The following is a 22270-nucleotide window of genomic DNA, read 5'->3' as shown; positions in this document are numbered from 1 at the left end:
AAAAGCAACCATCGCACACTTTTGTTAATAAAAATTCAAAAAATCCATTGACCTAAGTAGGTCAAACAATACAAGCGATTTGCCAACAAAGCTGCTAATTCACTTTTCGTGAAGAAATTTCCATTTCAGGTCGTTAATTAATAGGTTTGCATCAGCTTTCAACAGTTACGATTTTCCAATGTTCCAATACAATCAAATAATATTCGCAAAAAGCCATTTCAAAGGTAATCAAAGTTAAAAAGGATAATGAAAAATTTGACTTACGTGGAATTGGTTGACAACCTGTGAATGGATCACCTGTATAACCTACATCGCAGGAACAAACTGGAGTGTGATTGATAACGCTACATTTGGCGTAATGTCCACAACTTCCGACACACGGATCTTTGCATTTTTGATTGATACATGCTTTGTTTGTCGGACATTCCGAGTTGATTGTACATTCAGGTCTGCAATTTGGCGGAGAACCGATGTAATCTTGCAAACAAACACAAGCAGGAGATCCATTGATATCGCGACATTGCGAATTGGGTCCGCAAGGCGATGGCACACATGGATTTTGGGGCGGATCTTGCGGAGGTGCTAAAACAGAATAAAAATTTTCTTTAAAAAGAAAATAAAAAAAAAAAAATTGAAATTTGACTTACGTGGAATTGGGTAACAACGTGAAAACGGATCTCCGGTGTATCCGTTGTCGCAACTACAAATTGGAGAATGATTGCGAACGTAACATTTAGCATTTGTTCCGCAAACTCCGGGACATGGATCGACACATTTTTGATTCACACAAGCTTTGTCGAGCGAGCATTCTGAACTAACAACGCACTCGGGACGACAGCTTGGCGGTGATCCAATAAATGTTGGTAAGCAAGAGCAAACTGCTTGTCCATTAATTTCTCTGCATTGACTGTTTGGACCGCAAGGAGATGGAGAGCATGGATTTACATATTCAGGAACGATAGCTAAAACAAAATTGTGAAAAATTGTATTAAAATCGTATTAAAATCTTCCATTGAATTTGAAGAAAAAAAATTAAAAATTTTTTTCAATATTATTCTATAAAAAAATAAACAAAAAATTTAAAATAATTTTAAATTTTTGTTCAAAAAAAAAAAAAAAGCGATAGAAAAATAAAAAATTATTTTTGTCAATAATTCTAAATTGTTTGTCAAAATAAATAATAATTTTATTTTTTTTAAATGGAATAAAATAATTTTCTTTCAATAAAAAAAAATTAAATTAATTTAATGGATTGAATGGATTGAAATTTGTCAGAGGGCTCTAATTTATTATTCTTAATCATTTTATAACACAAAACTGCCAAAAAATTGAAACTGAAAAAAATTTTTTCTTTGACATAGTTTTGTTTTGAAAACTAAATCAAGAGCAAAACTAAATCAAAAACTATGTCAAAGCAAAAAAAAAATATTTTGAAAATAATTAAATAGAAATAGTACTGTTTAATTACTGAATATGTAATTAAATAGAAAATAATTAAATAGAAACTTACGATCATTTCTAATTTCATGACACGCTCTAAATGGATCTCCTTCAAAGCCGGGCAAACAGTTGCATTGAGGCGCATGATGAATTACAGAGCATTGAGCATTCACTCCGCAAACACCCGGGCAAGGATCAACACATTTGTTGTTTTTGCACGCTTTGTTCGTTGGACAATCTTGACTCAATACACATTCGGGACGACATCCTGTATACGGATCTCCGAAATATTCGGGAAGACATTTGCATGCTCCGGCGCCATTTCGTTGAATACATTCAGCATTTGCTCCACAGGGCGATGGTTCGCATGCATTCAATGGAGGCTCATCGCGACGTCTTTCTTGACATCCCGTGTATGGATCTCCTTCAAAACCTTCAACGCAATAACAAGTTGGGCGATGATTTTGAACACTACATTGAGCATTGAATCCGCACGCTGAGATACAAGGATCGCGACATTTCTGTTCTTGACATGCTCTGTTTTGAGGACAATCTGTATCGACGACGCATTCGGGGCGACAATTTGGCGGAAGTCCAATGTAATTTGCCTTGCATGAGCATGACGGCGTTTCTCCGAAAGCACGACAGTCGGCATATAATCCGCATGGATTTGGATTACATGGATCAATAGGATCTCTTGGAGCAATAGGTTTCGGAGGAATTGGCGTACATCTAACGAAAGGATCTCCTTCATATCCTTTTGGACAACTGCAAATCGGATTATGGTTGATAACTTGGCATTGTGCTTGAAGCCCGCATGTTCCTTTGCACGGATCTGTACACTTGAATTTGTGACAAGCCTTATCGCTTGGGCATTCTGCGTTAACGGTACATTCGGGACGACAATTTGGCGGAGCTCCGATGAAATCATTATCACAAGAGCAAACAGCAACTCCATTTGCTTCACGACAACGACTATTTGGACCGCAGGGAGATGGCAAACATGGATTAACATAAGGCGCTTCAGTAATTGGATCTTCTTGAATGATACCGCATCGTACAAATGGATCTCCCGTATATCCGGGAATACAAGTACATTGAGGTACATGATTAAACGCATTACATTGAGCATTCATTCCGCAAACACCCGGGCATGGATCTTGACATTTGTTACGAACACAAGCTTTGTTCGATGGGCAATCTGAGCTGAGAACACATTCGGGGCGACAACCTTCATACGGATTTCCTAAATATTCATCGATGCAACGACACGATCCTGCGCCATTTTGTTCTCGACAAACAGCATTTGGTCCGCATGGATTTGGTTCGCAAGGTTTCGCCAATTCAATGCGAATCTTCACACATTGCACAAATGGATTTCCTTCGTAACCTGTAGGGCAAGTACATGATACAGCATGCGAAATAACGTGACATTCGGCGCCGCTTCCGCAACTTCCGGGACATGGATCTTTGCATTTGTTGTTGATACAAGCTTGAGTTGTCGGGCAATCAGCATTAATTGTACATTCGGGACGACAATTTGGCGGAGCTCCAATGTAATTTTCGATACATGAACATGTCGGAGTATCTCCAATTGCACGACATTGCGCATTTGGACCGCATGGCGATGGATTGCACGGATCTACGATAACAGGAACATCTCTTGGCGGAGGAGGAATATCTCTACAACCTTGGAATGGATCTCCTGTTTGACCTGCGGGACAACTACAAATGGGACTGTGATTGATAACTTCACATCTTGCGCCAGGCCCGCATGCTCCAATACATGGATTGACACATTTCTTGTTGTTACAAGCCTTTGTGAGTTCACACTCGGAGCTAACGACACACTCAGGACGACAATTTGGCGGAGCTCCAATGAAATCGGGCAAACAAGAGCACACAGCGTGATCATTTATGTCACGACATTGTGAATTGGGGCCGCATGGAGATGGCGCACAAACATTTATCTTTGGAATGTGTACAGGATCCATCAATCGACAGAATGTGAAAGGATCTCCTGTATGACCTTCGGGGCAAGAACATGTTGGAATATGATTGATAACTTCACATCTTGCGCCTTGACCGCATGTTCCGGGACAGGGATCTCGACATTTGTTACGCAAACAAGCCTTGTCACGAGAGCAATCAGAATTGAGAACACATTCGGGGCGACAACCTTCATAAGGATTTCCAATGTATTCTGCTGGGCAACGACATTCACCGTTGAAACATTCAGCATTTGCTCCGCAAGGACTTGGATTGCATGGATCGATCGGGCGAGGAGCTTCAGTTGCTAAAGGAAAAAAAAAAAACAAAAAAGGTAAGAATTAAAATTTTGTTTTTTTTTATGAAAAAAATTGTAATTGGGCGAACAAAATTATTTTTTTCTACATTATTTGTATATTACCGTAATGTACATAATGCTGAGAGAAATTAAAAATTTGTTCTCTTAATAAAAATACAAGTCAAAACTCGTTCTTCTATATATTTTTTTTTAAATTCTTATTTTTTAAAGTTTTGGACTGAAAATTTTGAAATTTTAATTTTGAAATGATAATATTAAAATATAATTACATAAAAATAAAAAAAAATTCAAAGATTGAATTTGAAACAAAAAATGGTTAAAGAACGATTTTGACTTCGATTTTTGTTAAGATAACAGATTTCTTCTCTTATCATTATCTTCATTACGGTATATATACGGTATAATTTGTATATTATATACATAAAATATCTACATATATAATAGCATATAATTTATATATAAAAATTTTTTATACTAAATATCATAAATTATACCATAAATCTAAGTTTAAATTGTATAAATTTAATTAAAAAACTTATTAAATTAATTTTTTATGAATTTATGGTGAATTTTTTGATATTTAAAATAAAAATTTTTATATATAAATAATATGCATATTATATAGAAATCATATACATATAAATATAATATACAAATTATATTATATACATATAGAAAAAATAATTTTGTCCTCAGCTTAAAAAAAAATTAAATTAAAGTGAAAAAATTTTTCCCATAGAAATATTTTACACAAAAAATCTACTAACTTGGCGGGGCATATATACATCTAAGGAATGGATCTCCTTCGTGTCCTGCGTTACACGTGCAAATTGGAACATGGTTAAGTACATGGCAATTTGCATTTACGCCGCAACTGCCAGGACAAGGATCTTTGCATTTCATATTGATGCAAGCTTCTTGACTTGGGCATTCGGAGTTCAAGACACATTCGGGACGACAACTTGGCGGAGATCCAATAAAATCAGGAAGGCACGAACAGACATGCGAATTGCCGACAATGCGACATTGCGAATGGGGACCACACGGATTCGGGGTACATGATGCGGGACGTTCTGTTGTCGGTTCATCACGTTGAATGGGAATGCGTTCGCAATGCGCAAATGGATCGCCCGTATAACCCGCGAGACATGCACAAATTGGGCTGTGATTTTTGACAGTACATTGTGCATTAATGCCGCACGTATTCGGACAGGGATCTTGACACTTTTGATTGATACAAGCTTTGTCAAGGGCACATTCGCTGTTCACAATGCATTCGGGACGACAATTTGGCGGTGCGCCAATGAACGTTTCGAGACACGAACAAACTGCTTGATCGTTTATCTCGCGACATTGTGAATTTGGACCGCAAGGCGATGGATGACAAGGATTAATACGGGGAGTTGTTGTTGGCGGGATTTCTTTGCATTGTACGAATGGATTGCCTTCGGTGCCCGGAGGACAAATGCAATTAGGTACGTGATTTTCGACACTACAAATGGCATATAAACCACAGGTGCCGGGACATGGATCGACGCATTTGTTTTGAACACAGGCAAGACGTGGCGAGCAATCCGAATGCAATTCACATTCGTGTCGACAACCCTCGTATGGATTGCCTTCGTAACCGGGTAAACAATAACATGCTCCCGCGCCATTTCTTTCTTTGCATTCGGCATTCGCGCCGCAGGGACTTGGTTCGCAAGGATTTGGTCTTTCTGTGACAATTGCTGTAATAAGATAGATAGGTTTATATACAAAAGAGATGAGATAAAGGAAAAAAGACGTCAAAATGTGCCTTATTTACATTTGACGCCTTCTAACTACAAGAAAATGTCTAAAAAAAATACTAAAAGAGATCTTACGTGGCGGTAATGCCGGATTACATTGTACAGATGCATCACCTTCGTATCCGGGATAACACGTGCAAATGGGATTATGATTGTGAACAGAGCATTCAGCGTTAATGCCGCAAACGCCTGGACAAGGATTTTGGCATCGCTCGTTAATGCAAGCCAAATTATGGGCACACTCGTGATTGTTAATGCACTCGGGTCGACAGTTTGGTGCACGCCCAATGTAATTTGGTTGGCAAGAACAAGCTGCTTGTCCATTTATTTCGCGGCAAACGCTGTTTGGTCCGCAGGGTGAAGGCGAGCACGGATGTAAATCGTCTCGAGGTCTAAGAGTAGTTGCTAAAAGTGTGAAATAAATGTATTTACATTGTACCCTAATACCGTAAAGTATAGATAATTCAAAGAAAAAATAAAAATCTGTTTACTTTAAATTAAGTTCAAACTTGTTTTCTTCAAATTTTTTGTTTCAAATTTTAAATATTTTTGTATGTAAATATTTTGTATTTTTGAAATTGTATTTTGTATTTTGAACTGAAAAAAAATTGGTTTTCTAAAAATTCTCATAAATTAAAAAAATTTTTTCAAAAATTAAAAAAAAAAATTTCTCAAAAATTAAAAAAAAAAAAATTTTCTCAAAAATTAAAAAAAAAAATTTCTCAAAAATTAAAAAAAAAAAAAAATTTCTCAAAATTTAAAAAAAAAAATTTCTCAAAAATTAAAAAGAAAATTTTTTTTTCAAAAATAAAAAAAAAATCATTTTTTCTCCAAAATAATTTTTTTTTCTAAAGTTCAAAGAGTATAAAAAATTTCTTCAAAAATTTTAAAATTAAATTAGTTTTCTCTAAATTTATCTACGTGTTTAAGTTTCATTTGAATTTCAACAGATTTTTCTTCTATTAAAATTATCTACATTACGGTAATAAAGAAAAAGGAAACCAGAAAAGAAAAGGGAAATCTAATTCTTACTTTCTACTTGTGTACATCTAACAAATGGATCGCCCGTATATCCGTTTGCGCAACTACAAATCGGATTGTGATTAATCACTTGACATTTAGCATTTTGTCCACATGTGCCAATGCAAGGATCAACACATCGTTGGTTAACGCAAGCCTTATCTTGAGCGCATTCGGAACTGACAACACATTCGGGGCGACAATTTGGCGGAGAACCAATGTAATTCGATTGACACGAGCAAACAGCGTGACCATTTACTTCGCGACAATTTGCATAAGGTCCGCATGGCGATGGATTACAAACGTCAATAGGTTCGTGAATAACTATTTTTATGAGAAAAAATTATGAAATTTTTTTTGGGAATTTTTTTTTGATTTTTCTTACTTGGAGGAGGTTCATGACACGCCGTTAACGGATCTCCCGTATATCCGGGAATGCAAGAGCATGATGGAGAATGATTTATGACGTTACATTCAGCGTTCAAACCGCAAACGCCGGGACATGGATCAACACATTTGTTATTGACGCACGCTTTCGTTTTGGGACAATCGGAATTGAGAACGCATTCTGGTTTGCAGCCCGAATAAGGATCTCCGTAATATTCGGGAAGACATGAACACGATCCTGCGCCGTTACGTTCTTTGCAAATGGCGTTTGCTCCGCATGGAGTTGGATTGCAAACGTCAATATGCTCTTCAGGATAATCCGCGACTATAATTTTTTTTTTGTGAAAAATGAGGAAAGGTAAGAAATTGTGTTTAAAATTAAAATAAAAAAACCCTGACATGCAAAATTCATGCAAAAATATGTACAAAGCAAGCGTTAGTACCCCTAACTCAAAAAGAAAATTGTTAAAAGATAGAAAAAGAGAGAATCTTACTGGGTATAAGATTACACCCGGCGAACGGATCGCCCTGATATCCTATTTGACATGTACAAGTAGGCGAATGTTTCACGACATGACACACTGCATTAAAGCCACAACTTCCGGGGCACGGATCTTTACAACGCTCATTGATACACGCTCGATTTCCGGGACATTCTGAATTCATTGTACACTCGGGGCGACAATTTGGCGGGCGCCCAATGTAATTCTGAAGGCAAGAGCAAGCTCCTGTATTGCCAACAACGCGACATTGAGAGTTTGGACCACATGGCGAAGGAATACATGGATTAACAGGTTCTGATTGAATAATAATTGGTTCTAAAAGAAAGGGGGGAAATGCTTAAAATATCTATTTTTTGTGCATTTTTCGAGAAAATATTTACTTTCTTCAATGCAACGCACAAACGGATCTCCCGTAAATTTAGGAGGACAACTACAAACAGGACTATGATTAACAACTTGACATCTTGCATGTTGCCCGCATGTTCCGGGACACGGATCAACGCAACGTTGATTCACACACGCTTTGTCGAGAGCACATTCCGAACTAACAATGCATTCGGGACGACAATTTGGCGGAACACCAATGTAATTCGGTTGGCAAGAACACACAGCGTGTCCCTTAACTTCGCGACAATTAGCGTATGGGCCGCACGGAGACGGAGAACAAACATTAATTGGGGGATCTTGACGTTTGGGAGGTTCGTGACAGGCAATACTTGGATTTCCAATGTACCCAGCGAGACACGAACACGATGGCGAATGATTTATTACGCTACATTCGGCATTAATGCCACAAACTCCGGGGCAAGGATCTTTACATTTTTGATTGAGACACGCTTTGTTCTTGGGACATTCGGAATTCATTGTGCATTCGGGTTTACATCCGATATACGGATCGCCAAAATATTCGGGAATGCAAGTACAAGATCCGGCGCCATTTTGTTCGCGACAAATGGCGTTACTTCCGCAAGGACTTGGATGACAAACATTTACGATTTCGTCACGAATTGGAGGAACTAGATAGTAGATTAGAGGAAAGTTTGTTAAAGAAAGAGGTTTATACATTTACAAAGAAGGCATTTGAAAATAGGAAAAATTGTTTCACATTTGAAATTGATTTAAAAATTTTAAATTTTGAAAATTCTAAAAATTTTGAATTTTAAGAAATTTTTTTGGATGAATTTTTACATTTTATTTTCATACAAAAATTAAAAAAAAATGAAAATTTTCAAAAACATGAATGAAAAATTAAAAATAAAAAAATATTTTTTGAATTTTGAAATTTTTGAAGAAAATTAATTTTTTGGATTAAAAATTTTGAAAATCAAATTATTTTCAAAACTTTAAAAATTTTCATTTCATGAAAATTTCATAAAAAATAGATTATTCAAAAATATAAATTAAAAATTTGAAGCTAAAAATATTTTCAGAATTTTGAAATTTTATAAAATTAATAGTTTTAATTTTTTTAGAAAATTATAGTTTTTCTTAAAATTTGTATAAAAAATAATTAATTTTGAAATTGAAAAATTTGAAGTTAAAAATCAATTTTTATTTTCAAATATTTCAAAATTTTTAGATCTGAAACATGAAACAATTTACCTAATTTTTTGTAAATTTGCCTTAATTAGTTTTATCAAATTTTGTTATGTTAGTACAGAAAATATTTCAGATAGAAGAAGAATCTTACGAGGAATAGGATTACACCCGGCAAACGGATCGCCTTGATAACCTTGTTGACAAGTACACACAGGCGAATGATTTACAACATGACAAAGGGCATTAAAGCCACAACTTCCGGGACACGGATCTTTACAACGTTCATTGATACACGCTCGATTTCCGGGACATTCTGAATTCATTGTACACTCGGGGCGACAATTTGGCGGGCGCCCAATGTAATTTGGTAAGCAACTACAAACGCCTGTGCTTCCAACAACGCGACATTGTGAATTTAGACCGCATGGCGATGGATCACACGGATCAACGGGATCTCGTATGATAAGAGGTTCTGAGAGAAAGATGAAAATTTTTGATTTTGAAAGAAAGAATGAAAAATGAGATGAAATATTACTTGTTTCGACGGTACATCCAAAGAACGGATCTCCCGTATATTTAGGAGGACAACTACAAACAGGACTGTGATTCAAAACGCGACAACTTGCATGATGCCCGCATGTTCCCGGGCAAGGATCTACACATTTTTGGTTGTAACAAGCTTTGTCGAGAGCACATTCTGAGTTCACAATACATTCAGGGCGGCAATTTGGCGGAGCTCCAATGTAATTAGGTTGACATGAGCACACGGCGTGTCCTTTTACTTCGCGACATTGACTGTATGGACCGCATGGAGATGGAGAACAAACATTTATCGGAGGATCAAGTTGCTTCGGAGGCTCGTGACATGCAACTGTTGGATTTCCAATGTATCCGGGTATACAAGAACAAGATGGCGCATGATTTGTGACGTAACATTCAGCGTTTAATCCACAAACTCCGGGGCAGGGATCAACACATTTTTGATTAACGCAAGCTTTCGTTTTTGGACAATCGCTGTTCATCACGCATTCGGGACGACATTCAATATACGGATCTCCCGAGTATTCAGGGATGCAAGAACATGATCCGGCGCCATTTTGTTCTCTGCACACTGCGTTAATTCCGCAAGGGCTTGGATTGCAAGGCATCGGGATTTCAACGGGAATTGGAGCAATAGGAACAGGATGACATCCTGTGAATGGATCTCCCGTGTATTGATCTAAGCATCGACAAATCGGTTGATGTCCTGAAACAGTGCAAGTCGTATGATATCCGCAACTTCCGGGACATGGATCTTTACAACGTTCATTAATACACGCGAGATGGGAAGGACATTCAGAATTTGTCGTGCACTCTGGGCGACAATATGGCGGCTTTCCAATGTAATTGTTGATGCAAGAACAGACTGCGGTATGTCCCGTATCTCGACATTGCGAATTTGGACCGCAAGGCGAAGGATTGCATGGATCAATTGGATCGTGAATGATTTCAGCTGTTTTTTGACGCATGATAGATGAAAGAAATAGAGATAGAGATGAAATTTTTAAAGAAAATGCCAAAAAATGATAGAAATTCTTACGTTCTTTCAAGCAATGAATAAACGGATCTCCCGTATAGCCGATTTCGCACGAGCAAACAGCATTATGATTGACAACTTGACACCGTGCATTGATGCCGCACGTGCCGGGACAAGGATCTTTGCACTTTTGGTTGATGCAAGCCTTGTTCAGGGCACATTCGGAGCTAACAACGCATTCAGGGCGACAATTTGGAGGCGCGCCAATATAATTCTGTACGCACGAACAAACAGCTCTTCCGTTAACATTGCGACACGTGGAATAAGGTCCACAGGGAGATGGTTGACACGGATCTTGAGGCGGATCATACGTAACTAAAGGACAAATTTTGATGTGAAAAAAAAAATTTTTTTTTTTTTGAAAAATTTTGAGTGTGTGAAGCAAAGCAAGCAGCGCAAGTGAATAAAAAAAGCAATTTCAAGCAAAAACGCAAAAAAGCAGTGCAGTAATGAGCTAAAATCCAAAATCTTACTTTGAGGCGGCAATTCGCACGCACGGAAAGGATCGCCAAAGTATCCAACGAAGCACGTGCAACTTGGCGCGTGATTAACGACGCGACATTCGGCATTCACGCCACAAACTCCCGGGCATGGATCGACACATTTCTGATTGACGCACGCTTTGGTACGCGGACAATCGCTATTCATCACACATTCGGGACGACACTCAATGTAAGGATCGCCGAAATATTCGGGAAGGCAAGTACAAGATCCGGCGCCATTAAGTTCGCGACAAAAGGCGTTCACGCCACACGGAGATGGCGAACAAGGATGAGCAGGTTCTTCATAGACTAAGATGATAGATTGAAGAGAGAAAGAGAGATAGAAAAAAAGATATTTGAAATATTTACAGAAAAATTTGAATGCAAAGAAGCCAAAACGATTATAGATTAGCGGGAAAAGCAAACTAATTTAACGACGAGATTTTGAAATAATTTTCAAAAATTTATTTTTCTTTGCAAAAGAAATTTTTTCAAATTTGTTTCCTTTTTTGGTGCAAAATAATTAAAAAAATTGAAATTTCATTACTTCCAAAAAATTTGGGTTTTTTCACTTTTAAAGTGATTCACATTAAATCGTAAAAAAATTAAACAATTAAAAAAAATCGATTTTTCACTTTTTGTTTTTAAAAAATCTTATTTTTGACTTAAAAAAGTTTAAAACTTAATATGAAAATTTAAATAAAAATTTAAAACTCAATATGAAAATTTAAAAAATATTAAAAAAAATTTTTGCGAATTTTTTTATTTTAAATATATTTTTGAATTTTCTTGTAAAATTTTAACAAAAAATTAAAAAAATTAAATTTTAAATTTTTTAAACAATTTAAAGAATTCAAAGCAAAAAAAAATTAAATTCTTGAATATTTTTAATTTTTTTTTTGTCAAAAAAAATTAAAATTTAATAAATAAATAAAAATTAAATTAAATAAATAATAAATTAAATTAAAGTTAAATTATACTTTCAACGAATAAATTAATTTTCAAAAATTTTTGGAAATTTTTTTTAATGAAAAAATAATATTTAATAAAAAATAAAAATTTTTTCTGATATTTTAAGAAATTCTTAAAAATTAAAAAAATATTTCAACGAAAAAAAAAATATTTTTTCGAAAATTTTTTGAAAATTCTTTTAAAATCTCATCGTCAAACCAAATTCGTTAGTTAAAATATCTACAATTGTTGATGTGTGAGTGTTGTGAGTTGTCGAGTGTTATGTCAAAAGCAAAATATATTTCAAAAAATTTTGTGTCTTACGTTGTGTGGGTATTTTGCTACAACCATTGAATGGATCACCCTGATACCCTTCCAAGCAATAACATGATGGATTGTGTGATTGTACGCGACACTCTGCATAATGCCCGCAACTTCCGGGACACGGATCTTTGCAACGCTCATTAATGCATGCCAAATGCGACGGACAATCCGAATTGACGGTACACTCGGGTCGACAATTCGGCGGGCGCCCAAAGAAGTTTGGCAGGCACGAACAAACTGCTCGATGATCCGTTTCGCGACAAATTGAATTTTGCCCGCAGGGCGACGGAATGCACGGATTTACAGGTTCATGCACTATGATAGGTTCTAAAGTGAGGGAAAATAATGTCATGCAATGTTTTTTTTTTCATGTTTGTGAATTTGTGTGAAAATACCTAAACTACAGTGATCAAATGGATTTCCCGTGAAGCCAGCTTTACAGGTGCAAATTGGAGAATGGTTGACGACGCGACAAAGTGCATTATATCCGCACGTGCCGGGACACGGATCAACGCATTTCTGGTTGATACATGCGCGATTCGTGGGACATTCGGAATTTATCGTGCACTCTGGGCGACAATATGGCGGAGCGCCAAAGTAATTTTCGACACAACTGCAAACTGGGCGCCCATCAATGACGCGACAATTCGCATAGGGACCGCATGGCGATGGAACACAGGGATCAATTGGATCTTGTAATGGTTTTGCTGTGTTGTTTTGTGATTTTTATGAGGAAAAAAGGATGATTGAAAGAAAAATAGATGATTATAAAAAAGTTCAGTGTTTGTGTGAAGATGAAATTTCTTACATGGCGGAAGATATTCACGATTTTTGTAACATTTAACGGATGGATTGCCGGTAAAGCCAGCAATACAATGACACATAGGTGCATGGTTAACAACACGACATTCCGCGAAACTACCACAAATGCCATTGGCACACGCATCGACGCACTTATTGTTAACACAGGCTTTGTCGTAGGAACATTCGGAATTTTGAATGCACTCTGGCTTACAATTTACCCATGGATCCCCATAGTAATTTTGCATGCAAGTACAGCTACCAACACCATTTAGTTCTCTACAGACAGCATTTGGAGCACAGGGACTCGGATTGCAAACGTCGATAGGAACATCGTATATAACTGTGATTGATTTGTGTTTGTGTAAAAAAAAACATAAATTTTCCGCAAAAAAATATCAAGCAAAAAAATTCAAATAATCCAAACCAAGCCTTAAAAAACCCCCAAAAAACTAATTTCGTCACTTACCTTTTCTGCTACATCCGGCATACGGATCGCCTTCGTGATCAGGATAACACGAGCAAATTGGTTGATGATTTTGCACGTGACATTGAGCATTGAAGCCGCAACTTCCTTCGCACGGATCTCGACATTTTTGTTGGATACAAGCACGATTTGTTGGGCAATCGGCATTTATTACGCATTCGGGACGACAATTTGGCGGAGCTCCTAACATTCCTTGTACACAGCTGCAAACTGCGCGTTCATCGTGTACGCGACAAATGGAGTTGGCGCCGCATGGCGATGGAACGCAAGGATTGACAGGAACGATTGGTTTTGGAGCTAAAATGAAAAAAGAAAAATTAAATTAATTAATTCCGTAATTTTTTTTATCAAAAATTTTTGTGAGAATTTTTTAAAAATTTCATTAATTTTTACTTATTTTTTTTAAACTTTAACATTTGTTTCAAAATTTTTTTATGAATTTTATATTTTCGATAATTTTAAAAATTTCTATTTATTTCTTTAAAAATCAAGAAGATTTTGATGGAAATCATCTTTAGAATGAATATTTATTCAATTTTAGCTTTGAAATCCATCAAAAGTTTGTTAGATCTTGACTTGAAAAATTTCATGACCGTTTTTTTTTTTTTTTCAAAAAACGGTCAAGGAAAAAAATTTTTTTTTTATTTCTTCAAAAATTTTTTAATTTTCATAAAAATTTTAGTTTTCAAATTTTTTCTTAATTTAAAACTTTTTTCAACTTCTAAAAAATTTATTTTTGAAAAATTTTTTATGAATTTCTAAAAAAAATTTCATGAATTTTGTGTTTTTGAATTTTTTTTTATAATTTTCATAAAAATTTTAGTTTTAAAAATTTTCATTAATTTAAAAAATTTTTAAACTTCAAAAAATTCTATTTTTAAACTTTTTTTTTGATTTTTTTTTTAATTTTTCGATAGTTTAAAAATTTTGTGAAAAAAAAACAATTCAGAACAAACAAAAATTCAGTAAAAAAACTTACGTTCTTCGAAGCATCTATCGAACGGATCTCCTCTCGGGAACTCTGCGGGACAACTGCAAATCGGATTGTGATTCAAAACTTGACATCTTGCATTAATTCCGCAGGTATTTGGACACGGATCGATACATTTCCTATTGACACAAGCCTTATTAAGCGGGCATTCGGAGCTCGTTACGCATTCGGGACGACATTGAGGCGGCGCTCCAATCATTCCCGTTTGACAAGAGCAAACTGGGCGATCTCCCGTGACACGACAAATCGAATTTGGCCCGCATGGCGATGGCGAACACGGATCTTTACGTGGTTCAGGTTCAATTGGTTGCAGGCGACATCCCGTAAAGGCATCTCCAATGTATCCACGAAGACAGGCGCAAATCGGAATATGATTGGCGACAGTACATTCGGCATTACTTCCGCATGCGCCGGGACAGGGATCGCGACAATGTTGGTTTATACATCCTTGATGACTCGGGCAATCGCTATTTAAGACACATTCGGGACGACATCCGCTCGTATAAGGATCTCCCAAATATGGCGGGATACAACTGCATTTCGCTTGTCCATTGTGATTCACGCATTTTGTGTTTTGTCCGCATGGCGATGGGTAACAAGGATCTTGAGGCACCGGAGGATCATCAGGAATTCGAGTACATCCGACAAAAGCGTCGCCTTGATATTTCGGTAAGCAGCTACAAGAAGCGGAATGGGCAACAACGTGACATTCGGCATTCGCGCCACACGCATTGATGCAAGGATTTTCGCATTTCTCGTTGATGCAAGCTTGATCGTGAGGACATTCTTGATGCGTAATACATTCGGGACGACAATGCGGAGGACCTCCGATGTAATTCGCTTGACAACTGCACACAGGTCTTCCTTGTTTGACTTGACAAATGGAATTTGGACCGCACGGAGATGGCGCGCAGGGATTATGAGGATCACGATATTCCGGTTCTTCGGGTTCGACTTTTATGATGCACGATTGGAAGGCATCTCCAACAAATCCGGGCGGACAAGCGCAAATCGGATTATGAGCACGAACTTCACATCGGGCATTCAATCCGCATGTTCCGGGGCAGGGATCTGCGCATTTGAAGTTCAAACAAGCTTTGTTCAGGGGACATTCAGAGCTCGAAATACATTCTCTCTGACACGTTGGGGGACTTCCACGGAATCCAGGCAAACACGAACAAACTGCTGTATTGTCTGGCGTTACGAGACAACGACTATTTGGTCCGCAAGGCGATGGATCGCACGGATTTTGGGTAATTTCGTAAATTGGTTCGCGATAAACGTTGCACGAAACCAACGCATCGCCCGCATATCCTTCAGGGCAATGACACACCGGGAAATGATTGATAACGGTACAAATGGCGCCCAATCCGCACGCATCTTTGCACGGATCAACGCATTTGTAACCATGGCAGGCTTGATTCATGGCACATTCGGAATTCACGATACACTGAGGACGACATCCGATCAACGGATCTCCGTAAAATTCGGGCAAACAAACGCACGCAAGAGCATTTCCGTTGTTTCGACACTCGGTATTTGTGCCGCAAATGTTATCGCCGCACGAAATTGGTTCATGCACGATGACACTTTGCGTTGAGCAATATTCAAAGGGATTTCCGTAGAATCCTTGAGGGCATTGACATTGCGGGATATGCGATTGCACGTAACATTCGGCGTTATGGCCGCAACTTCCGGGACACGGATCGATACAACTGTGTCCGATGCAGGCTTTGTCGAAGGGACAATCGGCGTTTACGATACACTCTGGGCGACATTTTGGATTGAATTGCGCTTCGGGTGAGTTGCAAGGATCGCAAATGGCAATGTGAGACGAATAATCTAAGCAACCGTATTGTTCGCCGCATGGATGAGCTTTGCACGGAGGATTTGGCATGGGATCACGATGAGGCATCTTTACGCATTGATACAAGGCATCTCCAATGTAACCAGATTGGCATTCGCAAAGTGCTGTGTGATCAAAGACCTGAAAATAAAAAGACAAAAAATTAGAATGTTTTTCAAGATTTTCAAAAATTTCCATAATTTTAATATTTATAAAATTTTCATATCTATTGAATTTCGAAATTTTTTAAAATAATTTCTCAAAATTTTTATTTTTTGTTTTATCCATTTTTTGTGGTTTTTGAGAAAACTTTTAGTATTTATTTTTTTTTAATTTTTAAAATTAATTTTAAAATTATTTCTTAAATTTTTTTTCTTTAAAAAAAAAATTAAATATTATGATTCTTTTAAATTAATTTAGATTAATTCATTTAATTCAAAACAAAACTATGTCAAAGGAAAAATTTTTTTCAGTTTAAATTTTTTAGCAGTTTTGAGTTATAAAATGAATAAATATGATAAATTAGAGCCCTCTGACAAATTTTTATCCATTTGGAGCAAGATTTGACAAAAATTGCTTTGACACAGTTTTTGACACAGTTTTTTTGTTCTTGATTTAGTTTTCAAAACAAAACTATGTCAAAGGAAAATTTTTTTTTCAGTTTCAATTTTTTAGCAGTTTTGAGTTAAAAAATGATTAAAAATGATAAATTAGAGCCCCCTGATAAATTTTTATCCATTTGGAGCAAGATTTGACAAAAATTGCTTTGACACAGTTTTTGACACAGTTTTTTTGTTCTTGATTTAGTTTTCAAAACAAAACTATGTCAAAGGAAAAAATTTTTTTCAGTTTCAATTTTTTAGCAGTTTTGAGTTAAAAAATGATTAAAAATGATAAATTAGAGCCCCCTGATAAATTTTTATCCATTTGGAGCAAGATTTGACAAAAATTGCTTTGACACAGTTTTTTTTGCTTCTTGATTTAGTTTTCAAAACAAAACTATGTCAAAGGAAAAATTTTTTTTCAGTTTCAATTTTTTAGCAGTTTTGAGTTAAAAAATGATTAAAAATGATAAATTAGAGCCCCCTGATAAATTTTTATCCATTTGGAGCAAGATTTGACAAAAATTGCTTTGACACAGTTTTTGACACAGTTTTTTGTTCTTGATTTTTTTATTTAAAAAAAAAAAAAATAAAAAAAAATTTTGATATAAGGAAAATATTTAAAAAAAATTGCATTTTTGAATTAAATCTTGAGATTTAATTTTTTTTTATTTTTTAAATGAATATTTTTAAATTAAAATTATTTAAAATTTAATTAAAAATTCTTATAAAATCTTACCTTGCAAACAGCATTAATTCCGCACAATTGATCATCGCATGGATTTTTGCACTTGTGATTGATACAAGCTTGATTTGTCGCGCAATCCGAATTAATGACGCATTCAGGGCGACATCCTGTCTCTGGATTTCCGAGATATCCGGGCAAACAACGACAAACGGCATGACTTCCTTGCGCAACGCATTCCGTATTTGCAGCACATGGACTTGGCCAACACGGATTTCTTTGCGGAACATCTTCCAAATGACATTGCAAAAGCGGATTTCCTACCAACGGATTCGGGCAATTGCAAATCGGATGATGTTTCAAAACGCGACAATGAGCGCCATATCCGCAACTTCCGGGACACGGATCGCGACATCTGAATCCGAGACAAGCTTGATCATCGGCGCATTCCTCATCGACAGTACATTCGTATCCGTGACATCCCGTTGGCGACGATGGATCGCCTCCATAACCTTCGGGACATTGACACGCTGTTTTTCCGTCACGCAAAACGATGCAATCCGCACGAGGTCCGCATGGATTTGGATCGCAAGCAGTTTTGGCGGGAGCATCACATCCAATGTACGCATCTCCGGTGAAGCCGGGACGACAGAAACACTGTTCTTGGTTGTTGGCGACATAACAATCGGCATTTCTTCCACATGGGCCTGGCGCACAAAGATCCGGAATGACAATTGGTCGATAGCAGCTCTTGAAGGGATTGCCAACGAACGATTCGGGACAATGACAAACGGGATTTCGACTACTGTCGCAAATTGCGCCGCTTCCACAGGGATTTGGATCGCAAGGATCTTTTGGTTCGACGCATCCTCGAATTGTATTGGGGCTTTCGACGTATCCAGAGAGACAAGTACATTTCGCATATCCATTCGATAAAACGGAACATTGAGTATTTGGTCCACAAACGGAAGGATTGCAAGGATTTTCGGGTATATGGCACGGAATATGCGGAGGTTGACCTTCGAATTCGGGCAAACAGAAACAAACGGGATTTCCGCCAACGAGACGACATCCGCTGTTTGGTCCGCATGCGTTTAATGAACATTCATCTCCTTCAGGAACTGAAAAAAAAATTAAATTTAAAATTTTTTCTTTCAAAATTTTCCTTTTTTCAATTTTTTTTATTAATTTGATCAAAATTTTACTTTAAAAAAAAATTTTTTTTCTTTTAAAAAAAAAAATTTTTTTTAAAAAAAATAAAAAAAAAATATTTTTGAAAAAAAATTTTTAAAAAAAAATTTTTAAAAAAAAAAATTTTTTTAATTTTTAAAAAATATTTTTTTTTTTATTTTTAAAAAAAATTTTTTCTTTAAAAAAATTTTTTTCTTAAAAATATTAAAAAATTTAAATTTTTTCTTTAAAAAAATTAAATTTTCAACACTTACTGCACTTAGCAAATGGATTTCCAGTCATTCCTTTCGGACAGAAGCAAATTGGGCTTCCTCGATCCAATTCACACAAAGCTCCAATACCGCAAGGATTTGGATCGCATGGATTAGATGGCGGATTGCAAGCGACTCGGGCATCTCCTTGATATCCGGGAGGACATTTGCAAACAGCACGATGATTAATGACGTCACAATGAGCGTTAATTCCGCATTCGCAAGGCGATCCGCATTGACCATTGATACAAGCTTCGTACGAATTGCATTCGCTATCGCTTACACAACCAGCGAATGATTTGCAAGCAGTGTATGGATTGCCAATGGTATTCGGGAGACAACGACATTGAGCAGCATGATCGACGGGATAACATTCAGCATTGTCTCCGCACGAGTCTTCCATGCATGGGTTGATGCAACGACGATTGAGACGATCACACAGTTTGTGTGGCGGGCAATCTTCGTTGTATTGACAAACGTTTGTCTCCGGAATACGACCTTGAACCACTGAAAATGAAGAAATGGTAAAAATTATTAATTTTATTTATTTTTTTAAATTAAAAAAATTAACTATAATTGGATTAAAAAAAAATCAAAGAAAAATTAAAAAAAAAATAAATTTTTTAATTTTTTTTAAACATTTAAAAAAAATTAATTTTTAATTTTTTTGAATTAGAAATATTTTTTTTTATTTTTTTAAATTTTTGTATTAAATTTTTCATTAAAATTATTAAAATTTTATTTCAGCTATTAATTTAAATTTAATAAAAAATTATTTAATATAAAATTGGTTAAAATTAAGAAAAATAAAAAAATCAATTAAACATCAAAGATTTTTTTAAAAATATAAAATTTTGATTTAAAACAAAATTTACAGAAAATTAGCAAAATTATGAAAATTTAATTTAAAAAAATTTTGATTAAACAATTTTAAAAATTTTAATTAAAAAATTTTAAAAATTTTAATTTTTAGAAAATTTATTGAGATAAATTTAAAAGAAAATTTTCAATAAAAAAATATTTGAGCTCCGAAAATAATTTTCTCTTTTTTTCATTAATTTTTTAATTAATAATTTGATGGTCAAAAACATTAAAAATTAAATTTTTAAGTAAAAAAAAAATAATAATAGATAATTAAATTAAATTAAAATGTTTTTTTTTTTGTTTTATTTTGAAAATTTTTAATAATTTTTTTTTTAATTTTTAATAATTTTTTTTTTAATTTTTTTTAATAATTTATTTTTTTTTAATTTTTAATAATTTTTTTAAAAGATTTTTCTTTTAAATTAAAAAAAAATTATTTCTAATTTTTAATAAATTTTTTTAAAATAAATTTTGAATTAAATTTTAATTTTTAGAATAACTTACATTCACATTTGGCATAACCATTTCCTTGATAACCTTCGATGCATTTGCAATCGCTTCCGTGATTGACGTTGATGCAAACAGCATTTTCCACACACGGATTCCGGATGTCGCATGGCTTGTGACACATATTCCCTATACAGGCTTCTGCTAAGGGACAATCGTGGTTCGTTGTGCATTTCACTATACAAAGGAAGTTTGTACGTAGGAGAACAGAGTTGGTGCAAGAAGAAGAGAGAAAGAGTTTCGTTTCAGAAAAAAATTCATTTGTACATGAGAAAAATTTACAAAATTTGTACAAAAATGACGTTTTTTTAGTGGCATGTGTGTTTTTGTGTGAGAGCTTTTTGTTTTTCGTGTTAGTGTCAATTAAATTTCTTACTTGTTTCAATTGCTGTACAGTTGACCATCGGATTTCCTTCGTGACCCGGAGGGCATGAACAAATGGGTCTATGCATTTTTGCCAAGCATTTTGCCGTTGCGGCACAAACATCACGAAATTCGCATGGATCTTGGCATAAACCCAAATAACATGCCTCCGTTTCGATGCAATCCTTGTCGGAGAGACATGGCGTGGGCAAACGAGGAGTGCCTCCGCTTGGCTTTTTGGTAGTTGTTTGGTTAGCTATGGAAATTAGTGTTTTTTTGGTAAGTGTGTCAATTTTTTTAATTTTTTTTTTGATGATTGCAAATTATTTTTTTTTAGATTTTTTAGGAGGTAAGAAAATTAAATTTTTTTTGTTAATTTTTTTTAAATAATTTCCGTAAAATCTACTCTACATGCAAAAATGTTAAGAAAATACCTTCGGTAATGTCAGAAATTGCTATACAATCGTTATTTTTTGAGTTAGTAGCATCGCAAATTTTTACACAGCGACGATTAATGCACAGCTCTGACGTTTTACAATCAACTGAATCAGTACATTCGTCAATTTCTGACATCGTGGTCCATTTCGGAGGCTCCGTGGTCCACATTATCATCGTTTCTACTTCCGTTGTCCATTTGGATTCGGGAATTGCGGTTACTATAAAGACGCGTTCTGTCGTTTTTGGGACTTTTTCTGTCGAAATTGGACTTTGGGCGAAGATTGTTGTTACTTTTTCTTCCGAAATTGTCGTTTTTTCATCAAAAATTGTCGATTCAGGGGGAGTTTTTGTCACAATAGGGGATTCAGTTGACATTGTTTCGACTTTTTCGGTTGAAATTGTCATTTCAGAAGGAATCGTTGTAAGTTTTTGATCAGATATTGTCGTTTTTTCAACCAACGAAGGCTCAGTAGTTGTTTGAGAGTCAGTTTTAGACGTCGTTGAAGCCAGAGAGTCTTTTTCTGTGGAGAAAGTTACTTCAGTAACGGATTCTGTTGTCATTGGAGATACTGTAGAAGTGATTTTTTCATCTAAAATTTCAGTTTTTGGTATTTGAGTCGTCGAAATTGGCAATTTTTCAGATGTTTTTGATTCTTCAGTCGTTGTTGGGGTCTCTGTCGTGCTTAAAACACTAAATCTTGACTCTAAAGTTGAATTTTCATCACTCGCAGTCATCATTTCTTGAGTTGTTGTATCAATTTCTGTCATTTTTTGCGTTATTCCTTCCGAAATTGAAGTTGTTGAAGCTTTTTCATCAGAAATTGTCGTAATTTCAGCTTCAGTTGTTGTCAAAAGTGACGTTGTTGTCTCCAAATCTTGTCCCAAAGTTGTTCCTTCTGTCGTTTTTTCACTTTTACCTGTCGT

The 22270-nt window shown here is 35.5% G+C and overlaps 1 protein-coding gene across 1 annotated transcript in view; it reads right to left on the bottom strand.

Annotated features, from left to right (window-relative positions):
- LOC134832725 (uncharacterized) overlaps positions 1-22270 on the bottom strand; it is a 155357-nt gene that overhangs the window by 34046 nt on the left and 99041 nt on the right. The window contains 22 exon segments of the mRNA XM_063846852.1: positions 265-582; positions 648-962; positions 1511-3736; positions 4516-5478; positions 5614-5943; positions 6571-6882; positions 6944-7270; positions 7440-7763; positions 7829-8464; positions 9139-9459; positions 9523-10479; positions 10567-10878; positions 11037-11354; positions 12321-12647; positions 12722-13027; positions 13147-13464; positions 13591-13905; positions 14588-16586; positions 17787-18853; positions 19178-19681; positions 20543-20722; positions 20922-21164. Of these exon segments, the coding sequence (XP_063702922.1) occupies positions 265-582; positions 648-962; positions 1511-3736; positions 4516-5478; positions 5614-5943; positions 6571-6882; positions 6944-7270; positions 7440-7763; positions 7829-8464; positions 9139-9459; positions 9523-10479; positions 10567-10878; positions 11037-11354; positions 12321-12647; positions 12722-13027; positions 13147-13464; positions 13591-13905; positions 14588-16586; positions 17787-18853; positions 19178-19681; positions 20543-20722; positions 20922-21164 (12918 nt within the window).

The sequence above is a fragment of the Culicoides brevitarsis genome, chromosome 2 (assembly GCF_036172545.1).
Source record: "Culicoides brevitarsis isolate CSIRO-B50_1 chromosome 2, AGI_CSIRO_Cbre_v1, whole genome shotgun sequence".
Taxonomy (NCBI): Eukaryota; Metazoa; Arthropoda; class Insecta; order Diptera; family Ceratopogonidae; genus Culicoides; species Culicoides brevitarsis.
The sequence above is the reverse complement of the archived record's forward strand: the minus strand, read 5'-3'. Positions and strand labels throughout refer to the sequence as shown.